At 34.3% G+C, this 11,519-nt stretch overlaps 1 protein-coding gene across 2 annotated transcripts in view; it reads right to left on the reverse strand.

Annotated features, from left to right (window-relative positions):
• The window catches only part of PTPRZ1 (protein tyrosine phosphatase receptor type Z1), a 380,311-nt gene that overhangs the window by 225,293 nt on the left and 143,499 nt on the right, over positions 1-11,519 (reverse strand). For both annotated transcript variants that reach the window (XM_053716675.1, XM_053716674.1), the window contains exon 4: positions 7,043-7,194. In XM_053716675.1, the coding sequence (XP_053572650.1) occupies positions 7,043-7,194 (152 nt within the window). The remainder of the gene's footprint in view (positions 1-7,042; positions 7,195-11,519) is intronic.

The following is an 11,519-nucleotide window of genomic DNA, read 5'->3' on the forward strand; positions in this document are numbered from 1 at the left end:
CAGCCAATTATAAGGAAAAAAAAAAAACAATTACGCTTTGTATTTTGTAATTTTAAGTACCAATTTCTTGCTTTTTTTTACATCCAGTGTACTAATAGGGACAGTCAATTCAAAATTAAACTTTGATGATTCAGATAGGGCATGCAATTTTAAACAAATTTCCCATTTACTTTTATCATCAAATTTGCTTCTTGGTATTCTTTGTTTAAAGCTTAAACTAGGAAGGCTCAAACTGATTTCTAAGCTGTTGAAGGCCTCCTCTTATCTCAGTGCATTTTTACAGTTTTTCACAGTTATCAAGTTCTAGTTCATCTGTGTGATCACTATTTTTGAGTCAGCACTAATTGGTTAAAATGCATCAGAACCTTGTGTAGCAAAGGGGGTATGTAGCACAGTTTATACATTTATATATATATATATACTGTATATACAGTATATATATATATATATATATATATATATATATATATATATATATATATAAAATTATATAAATATATATTTATGTGTTAATATGTGTATATACACATATTAAAGGGATACTGAACCCAGTGTGATTCAGATTGAACATGCAATTTTAAGGAACTTTCTAATTTACTCCTATTATAAATTTTTCTTCGTTCTCTTGCTATCTTTATTTGAAAAAGAATGCATCTAAGCTTTTTTTTTCTTTGTCTTTTTTTCTTTTTTTTTTTGGTTCAGTACTCTGGACAGCACTTTTTTATTGGTGGGTGAATTCATCCACCAATCAGCAAGAACAACCCAGGTTGTTCACCAAAAATGGGCCGGCAGCTAAACTTACATTCTTGCATTTCAAATAAAGATACCAAGAGAATAAAGAAAATTTGATAATAGGAGTAAATTAGAAAGTTGCTTAAAATTGCATGCTCTATCTGAATCACGAAAGAAAAAATTTGGGTTCAGTGTCCCTTTAACACACATATATATATATATATATATATATATATATATATATATATATATATATATATATATATATATATACTGTATATATATATATATATATATATATATATATATATATATATATACAGTATATATATATATATATATATATATATATATATATATATATATATATATATATGTATAAAAGTACACATAGACTACAAAGTAAAGGCACTTTTCAATGCCATTTTTTTCTATCACCCCACACCTGCCATGTTTAACCCCATATAACTGCTTTTTGCAGTTATTTTATTAAAAAATAAAGATGCTACTACTACCTTTAGTTTTTAATAAAATATATTAAACTGTATTTTGGGGGCATTTGGTGGATATTTTTAAAATTAACCAGAGATCTGATCTCTGGTTAATTGTATAAGCGCTAATTGCTACCGCAAGCTTGTGGCTGGTTATATATCACGCGCCCGCAAACGGGGAAATTTGCCCATTTGTAGGCGCAGGATAAATTAGTGCTCAACTTGTAATCTAGCCAGGGCCGGATTTACATCTCAGGTGGCTGTAGGCACAAAAACCTGAAGCGCCCCCCCACCCCCCACCCCCCCAGAAAAAAAGTGGAAAAAATGAGGACTTTTTTTTATTAGTATTTAGGACAACTAAAAATAAATATTAGATGTAAAATTACATTTTCCCTTTTATAGAGATACACAAATACATACACCAATTGCAATATTTGTTGTAATGGAAGCTACACCAAAAATCAATATTTACTTGACTCAAATGGCCATACCATTTCTATTATGTATAACAAAAACAAATCATGTTAAACTTTTAATGCAAAATATTCTAAAGAAAACCCTATTTAAAGGGACATAAAATGTGACAGTTTGCTGGGCATTTTATTATTGCACTAGTGCTTGCACAGAAGTGTGTTAGCCTCTTGCAAAAGAGTTAAACACATAGTCAATGTCAGTTCTGAGACAGCAATACACATCTGTGCAGACGCAGATGGGCTCATAGGACATGTTTATTGACAAGCCATTAGTGTATTGCTTTTCTGGAGATGACTTTGACTATGTGCTTAACATTTTGTTGGAGTTAAACACAGTTTTGTGTAAACAATAGTAATATTAAAACTAGCAGCATGCAAGCTCATCACCATCAACAACCTGTGCAGCCAGTGGAAGAAAATATAAAATGTAGGTATTTTTTTTTACTACATGAAAAAAATCTTGTAAACTCTGATATTTTTGGTACAAATACACACAGATGTTACATTTATTTTGTTCTGAAATATAAGTATAATATGATGTTGCTCTCAATGGAAAACATGGAATGTTGTAGATTATATGTAATCCAGGGGTCAACAAATGTGTTTAAAATTAGAATTTAGAAATTCAATTTACCACAATACAAAAATACCACACTTACTTGATAAAAGAACAGATTAACAATTTTTAATGTGATGTGTGTGTATATATATATATATATATATATATATATATATATATATATATATATGTGTGTGTGTGTGTGTGTGTGTGTGTGTGATGTGTGTGTATGTGTATATATATGTGTGTGTATGTGATGTGTGTGTATGTGTGTATATATATACACATACATATACATACATACAAACAAATATGCCATGTGAGTGGTTTACACACATACACATTTTACAGCCTTACAGTCTACAAACTTTGTTGTCAAAGTGCCCTAAAGGCTGTAAATCACAATTGGCAACTTGTAATAAAGAGCAGAGCAGCTAGTCCCACATAACCTCCACACCTCCAAGGCCTTTATAGAACAAAAACATTCATCCTGAAGCAGAATTTAAACTCCTGGCTATAAAAAGGGAATACAGAACATAACAAGTGAATACACTGCAACCCTCTCTGGTAGCCAAGGGGTTAAAGTGCTCTGCTTGTTATGTTTTCATTCTAGGCAGCATTAGAAGCCTTGTACAGTCCTAACCTGTTCTGAAGCTTTCATTCCTCAACAAAAAGTTTCTGCACCACATCAGCATGGAGCTTGGCTGTGTGAGGCAACAGAAGTACATAAAATAAAAGTGAAACTAAACATGCCTGGTGAAAATGGGAGGAGTTTAGTTTTAATCTTTGCCCCTGTCTCCTTCATGGCTCCCTCAACTGCTGTAACATATTCCCAATGAAACACTCGACTTTGTAGGCACCTGGCAGTACAATTCTTATTAAAATAAATGCCCTCACTGCAAGGCGCCTGTAGGCACATGCCTACTGTGCCTAATGGGAAATCCGGCCCTGAATCTAGCCCTAAATTAGATACAAACACTTTTTGCTCATTCAATTAAAGTAAAAAAAATAAAATAAGCACATTTACACTTTTAAAATGTAACAAAATCCATAACCCAACAAACACACATGCGCACTAAATTTATGGTGCCCGTGTTCAAATACCTTAGAGAGACCTACATTCATGGTTTTGGAGCACAATAGGTTAACTGCACACATGTCATCTATTAGACTCACTACATACTATTAAAAGAGATCAGTCAACATCAGGGGCAGACTGAACAGCCGGGCAAATAGGACCTGGACCTAGGACCCAGCATGTCAGGGGGCCCACAAATGGCATTTCCATGGCTACTGGTGTGCTGCTTAAGCTGGGCTTGATAGCTACCCTATCAATAACTAAGCAGTAAAGTGTGTGTTTAGTGGGGGCCCAATCCCCAGAGTGGGGGCCTTGTGCCTGGATGTGGGGTTTGTTGCTAGGGTGGGTACCAGAGTTTTGGGGGGGCCTGTCTCTGGCCCTTGATGTTGGAGGTCCTGGCCCTGGAGGTTGGGGGGCCTGAGGTGCAGGGCAGGAAAGCTAACATGTTAATTTGCAAACATTTGAATACATTTGGGTCATTGTGAGATAGTGGGGACCTTTCCCTAATTTTTGCCCGGGGCCCTGATTGGTCTCAGTCCGCCCCTGGTCAACATACAGGTTCCTAAACCTGTGATGTAATCACAAAATTCCTAAAATTGCGGGGGGTTTTCTCATTAATTATGCACATTTAATTTTTTAATTAAAAATCACAAGATTAACGACACAGACTATTTTGTGTTCTTTTTGGGAGGTAACAATTTTGAGCTTCAGGGGGATCAAAAGACAGAAACATTTTGGGATTGCAATCACTAAAAAACACACTGACAATACAAGCCAAAGTTCATTAGTGTAATAATAAAAAAATGTATTGATTACAAGCAAGGTAGGGAACAGCAACCAACAAGGGGCACAGAGTAAAGGGTCAGACAACCCCTCAGTGCAGATAAATGAAGACATGACTAAGGACCTGTCAGAGGTCTGAAACATTGTTTTTTGTTCTTTGAACTTGGGACCATGAAGCAATAAAGGTCTGTTTTACTGCACTTGTTGGGCTGGAGTGAACTTTTCTTAAAAAAAAAAAAAAAGTATGATTGTGATCAGCCCTAACTGTGTTTAGGACACTCTATTTGTGATACAGGACAATACACTTATACTGTCATTAAACATACTAAGTAAATAATAGAACCAATAGGGCCACATAGATACACAGACAGTGATTCTGCACATTTAGAGCATTTTTACAGTCAACCTCTAGAGGACATGTATATGGTTGCAAGAAAAAGTTTGTGAGCACTTTTTAATTACTTGGATTTATGCATTCATTACTGATAAAAAGTGGTCTGAGCTTCCTCTAAGTCACAATTATAGACAAGCACAATGTGACTAAACTAATAACACACATATAGTTGTACTTTTCAAATTTGTATAGAAGTCATTGAGTAGTCGTTCACAGTGTAGGCTGGAAAAAGTAAGTAAACCTTTGAATTTAGTAACTACCTAAATACAAATCTGTTTCAGTTTATATATATTTCCGGGTTGTTTTGATTGTACAGGCCTCTTCAGGTCATTCCACAGCATCTCAAATGGGTTCAGACCAGGACTCTGACTTAGCAATTCCAAAACACTAATCTTATTTTTCAGCCATTCTTAAGATGATTTACTTGTATGCTTCTGGTCTTTGTCTTGTTGCATCACCCAACCTCTCTTTATCTTGAGGTCATGGACTGATGCCCTGACATTCTCCTGTCTTGATTCATTTTTGTATTCATTGTTCTTTCAATGACTGCACATTGTCCAGGCCCTAAGGCAGCAAAGCAGCCCCAAAACATAATGCTTCTTCCACAATGATTCACAGTTGGGATGAGTTTTTGGTGTTGGTGTGCAGTGCCCTTTTTCCTCCACATACACCACTGTTCATTTTTTATAACAAGTTAAACTTTTGTCTCATCTATCCCCAGAAGTGTTGTGGAACATCCAGGTGGTCTTGGGCAAACTTGAGAAGTGCAGGAATGTTTTTTTAGATAGCAGTGGCTTTCTTCTGGAGTGTCAGTGTGGGGCTTCAATGAACACAGTTCTTGTTCAGTATTTGCCAAAATCCATGTGATTCCAAACTTTTTCTTGCAGCTATATATCCAGCAACCCCATATATGCAAGGGGATTATAGCCAGTAATCCTACAAACTGAGGACAGGAAAACAGCAAAACTGAAAATTTAAATAACATACAATTAGGTTTTGAAAGATCAGCATCTAAGTCATTGGAGTCCATTAAAGTGATGGTAAATCAAAGCATTTAAAAAACATTATACATTACCATCACTAAAAATAAACTAGACTTCTATTGATCACTTAGTAAATAAAGGGTGCTAAACTCACCCTGTCTGTGCCACGGCTCCTTGCTTAAGTCAGAACCGCCGGTAGCCCATGGCACAGCTCTCTTCTCTCAATGAATTGATGTTTCCACTTCTAAACCAATAGCCATGCTAGTCATCTGACAGTGTTCTGTATGCTACCACAGCTATTGGTTTAGAGGTGGAAAGGTCACCTCATTGGAAGAGAGCGCTCTGTGCCGAGGGCGGTCGGAAGGGGTTAATTTAGCAAGGTGCAATGACACAGACAGGTTGAGTTAATCACCCTTTTTTACTATAAGTGATTAATGAAAGTCCAGTTTATTGCTAGTGATGGCAAATACTAGCGTTTTACCATCACTTTAACATTGATGCAATGACGCACCTACTGTGAACTGAATCAGCTTATGGCCTCAATCACAATCTATCAGCTGAGGCCTTTTCATCTCTTTTCTGGCCAAAAAGGCTACTTTTCAATATGACACAATCACAATATCACATTATCACATTTTTGTCTCTTTCCCGAACTTGCAAACGTGTTCAGGCAAGTGGCAATGTCAGTGATGTTTAGCTGACATAGCGCTCCACATTATATTCTATAATAGACACATCGCACTCGTCAACAAACCGACAAACTATGAGGCGACAAAGCTAGAAAAGCAGTTTCTCACTGGTCTGTCGATGCTTTGATATCAGGGCCCAAGAGAGCGAAGTAAATGTGTACCATCTGAAGTACTGTTTTACCATCTTTATACTGTTAAAGAGGCATTAAATACTAAATACATTTTATAAGCCTAATTATGAGGTTATTACCCACCGACCTCCCTCTTATCATAGGTGCCACTATGTTGACTGCATTCCAGTGCTGACCTGTTTGCACAAGTGCAGCAAATCTATTTCCGATACCTGCAGTTCAACCTAGGTTCCAAAATGACAGCACCCATAATTATAGGGCATGTATTTAGTGAAATGTATATAGAGTTTAATTTCCCTTTAAAAAATCCAACCAATCAGACAGTATTATAGTGCAAATTGATTATTTTATTTTACCAACTTGCGTTTTTCAGAGTAGCTTGACTGTAAACTAACTTGAATCAGCAAATACTACTGGACTTTAATCACATTTTTTCAGGTGCCATTTTTAAAAACAAATTTGCTGGTTCAGGAATTGGTGAATAGATCCCATTGTCCCACTACCAACTTACCAATTCAGCAATATGTTTTATATTATAATACAAGGAATTACTATATAATGCAATCGTTATTTTACAAATTCTAACCTATTGAAACAAATAAAAAAATATACAAATAATTTCAGCCTGAAAGCAAAAACATTTTAGAAATACCTTCAAAGCACTGACATGAAATGAAAACACAAAATTTTCTTTGGGAAGAATTAAAAAGGAGAAAATAATTTGTGTACCTCCAAAGGGAATTTCTGGCCTTCCAAACTATGTTCTGATCCATCAGACGAGGCATTGCATTTTCCCCAGTGAAAAGTTATTCTGCCTGCTTTGTACGTTGAATCTAAGGCACCGCCACTGAGATAGTAATCGCCTGTCAAATTAATTTCCACTAAAAAGAAAAAAATCACATTAGTTTGGTAGTGCAGAAATGAATACTTAATCAGGATTTAAAGTAGATTAAAGTAATTATTCCTGTAAAAGAGTTATTGATATACAGTATGTTCAAAAGGTCAATAAAGCAGATTATGGAACTGCATAACTGGATGTACCAAATTAGTAACAGAAAAAAAATATAAAAAATATATTTTAACATCATGCAGTGAATACAAACTACCTGTACTGGTGAATAAGGTTATATGAAATCAATTAAAAAACAGTTTGCAGATCCCACCCCAAGTATTTCACTCCAATGTCATTAGGCCACTAATGGTACAAAAATAGGAGTGATTAATGGCAGGAACTCTCATAAAAACATAAAAAGCAGCAGATTCTTTGTACAGTGCTGGGGATACCACTGTGTACTGAATTATGTTCAATATTCTTATATAACCACTGAGTTTAAAGGGACAAAACAAAATGCTTTAATGTAAACATGTGCAAACAACAGTGAAGTCATTAAATAACAATGGTTTTAACTCCTGCAAAGGAGTTAAACACATAATTAAAGTCAGCATCAAAGCAGAATTGCACTAGTGGGATGAAGCTGAACACATCTGGTGAGCCAATGACAAGAGGAATACACATGTAGCCACTAAACACAAGCTAGCTCCCAGCAGGGCATTCCTTATACTATATTCCAGTGCCAAGACATTTTGCTACCTGTAATAATGCCAATCTTAAGGATTTCAAATTCATGGGTATAGATCAGGTTTCCAAAAATTGGAGAGGAGGGGACCTTCATAATGAAGTCCTAAAAAGAGAAGGGAAGTGGATTTTCCAACTAGGTACCCTGACTCCACAAGGCCTAAACTTGGAATTGGACTTAAATTGTTATTTGAAAGATTAACTTCTATTTATAAGATCTAAGCCATAATCAAAATGTGCCCTTAAAATCTAATTTGAAGCAAATGTACTATATTTTAATATTTAATATTTTAATATTTTAATGTTTTAATATTTTAATATTTTAATGTCCTAATATTTTAATATCCTAATATTCCAACCTCAATCTACTATTAGAAATTGAGGAGTATAAAATAATAACAATAAATATACTTATTAGGAATATGTGTATATGGATATACGTATGGATGCATATGTATATACATATGCAGATAAGTGTGTAATCTGAGTAAGACTTATCAATATCTTAGATAATCAGTTTTATCTATTCTATAAATTTTAAAATATATTTTTTATGATCTATACAATCTAATAAATTCCCCTTTTAAGTTTTCTACATGTAGTTTTGATATAAGAAAGATTTGAAGGTTAAGCTTAGAATTAGTGCGATCCTTTATCCAAAAACAATGTAATTTTAAAATACTATATTTGGTATCTCACTTTGGATGTTTTAACGATGTTCTTTATCCATTAATCTTATATGCTGTTCTTTATATAAAATATGTTACCAGGACTTTGTCTTTTAATGTACAATATATCCCCATAGCAAAATTGCACTGTTATTATATGTTGGACATTTATATTCTGCAAACTAAAGAAAAGAAAAAAAGAAAAAAGTGGATGCATCTATCCCTTTAAGACGAGTAAATAAATACCATCGTCCCATTCACAACAGTATTGAGTTTGAGAAAGGCTGCGCACAGCCGAAACGCGTTACTCTAATACTGGACTACTTGGGCTTCCGTAGCCACATTGTACTGACTGCCGCAAACATTCTCCTAAGCTGTGTAACTTGATCTCTCCAGGGAAGCACAGGACCGTTTGAAATTTGCCGCCTGGAGGAACAAACAAACACAGAGGAACATCACTTGGCTTCCGGTGTAAGTATTAGTAAACACCTTGCCAATTTGAACTTATTTTGTGTTTGTAAAAGGATTTTCTTGTCCATTCTTCTCGCCTCTATTCTGCAGTTTGGCCAACTCTGCAACTTTGGGAAAGAAAAAGTAAAACGCTAACTTTGCTAACATCGCTGTGTTTATTAAACACATGTGTCTGCTTTACTAATACGGCTTGCCACATATGCCACAATCTATTACATTGGAACCATATCATCTCATCAACATCATCCCATTGGTCTCGTTTGTATGCTTTATATGTTATGCTTTATATGTCCTGCATATTATCCATTTTATGTGTGTATTTGAAAGGTCTAATCATTATATGCTTGCATTGATTTGATTTTAATTTTCTGTTTTTTCGCATTGTAATAAATACATTTTTAAATACATTTGATATAGTTGTGCTAATATAGGATTACCTAGATATTAGTATACTACACTCATTAAGCTATCTTTGGATAGCGCAGCTAAATAACTTATCACTTAGCTACAGTTTGTAGTTAAAGTGATTACTCTAGTCCTAATTTTATTAAGGAGTTTGGGGATTCCTTATATTTATTTTTAGCAGCTTTGTGTAAATACTCACAGCGCAGAGGCTATATTTTTTTCAGAATTTCATTCCTTATACTGAGCCTACTTAGATCTGATTGCAACAAAGGATACCAAGAGAATGAAATACATTTAATAACAGACGTAACATGAAACGTCTTGTAAACTGCATGTGTGTTTACATTGGTCTCATCCAGGGGAGCACATAAATAAGCCCGTATTGTGATACTTATAACAAGCTATGAACATACAGCAGGTTTCCGATTACATTGTGATGTACGTAATGTGCCTGATGAAAAGGAACATTTTAGATTATTTTTTTTTCCTTTTAAGCAAACAGCTTTATTTGTGAAACGTATTTGACGGCTGGAAAAGAACCTACAATGAATAGAAGTTACCACTGTCATAATATAAAACAGTAAAGCTAAGGCTGAAAACATGACACTGGCAAATGTGTATTTTGAAATAGCTTAAATCCATTGATTCCTTTGAATAGTGTTTTTTGTGTTGTATTTTTTAGAAAAGAAATTTGAAAGCACCACAGGACCTCTTCATTTATCTCTCAACATGAACTTTGTATAAAATAAAAACACATCTAACAGGTTATATGGATGTTAAAGGGACAAAAAGGTGAAGACATAAAAAATCCTCTAATGTTTAAGTTCATTTTATTATTGCACTATTGTTTTCATATAACAATACAGGGGTTAAACAGAGTTCAATTCAGCTCAATATCAGCATTGCACTACTGAGACCTAAACACAGCAATCCAATGACAAGAACCATAGTTGGATAGCCACCAATCACCAGCTAGCTCCCAGTAATGCATTGCCAAGAAAGCAAAGGATATTTGGTTACAGGAGTAAATTGGGAGACTAAACCCAAAATTTTTCTTTCATGATTCAGATAAATACAATTTTAATTAACATTCCAATTTACGTCTATCATCTAATTTGCTTCATTCTTTAGATATCCTTTGCACATGGTTGAGCCAATCACACGAGGCAACTATGTGCATCTATGTGCAGCCACCAATCAGCAGCTACTGAGCCTATCTAGATACTTTTCAGCAAAGGATATCAACAGAATGAAGCAAATTAGATGAAACAAAGAAATTAGAAAGCTGTTTAAAATTGCATTCTCTTTCTAAACCATGAAAGAAAAAAAAATTGGGTTTCATGTCCCTTTAAAATTGCATGCTTTATCTGATACACAAGACTTTAATTTTGACTATCATGTCCCAATATTAATAATAATAATAATAATAATAATAATAATAATAATAATAATAAGCACACTATATGTACATAAAAAGGACACATGCATATTTTGCCCACTTTTGTAGAGAGAATCAAAGTAAAAATATGCAAAATCTGTTAAAAATATATGTCATTGTTTTGGTCCACTAAATGCAGCAATATTTCAGGATGTTATAATATTGGGCAGAAACCTTAAAGGGTCATTAAACCCAAAATTTTTATTTCATGATTTAGAAAGAGCATGCAGTTTTAAACAACTTTCTAATTTACTTCTATTATCTAATTTGCTTCATTCTCTTGATATTCTTTGCTGAAAAGCATATCTAGATAGGCTCAGTAGCTGCTGATTGGTTGCTGCACATAGATGCCTCATTTGATTGGCTCTCCCATGTGCCTTGCTCTTTCTTCAGCAAATGATATCTAACAAATTAAGCAAATTAGATAATAGAAGTAAATTGGAAAGTTGTTTAAAATTGTATTCTCTACCTGAATCATGAAAGAAAAAATTTGGGTTTAGTGTCCCTTTAAACCACAGTGTTCCAGTGTTTTCATCTAATGCTTTTGTTAATATTCACTCACTAGGTTTTTGTTACAGTTTGAAATTCCAAGATTTCCAGAGCTTGACTTTACAGTCACCCACTGAGCTAATGTTAATTACACATTGA

Source organism: Bombina bombina, chromosome 6 (genome assembly GCF_027579735.1).
Source record: "Bombina bombina isolate aBomBom1 chromosome 6, aBomBom1.pri, whole genome shotgun sequence".
Lineage (NCBI taxonomy): Eukaryota > Metazoa > Chordata > Amphibia > Anura > Bombinatoridae > Bombina > Bombina bombina.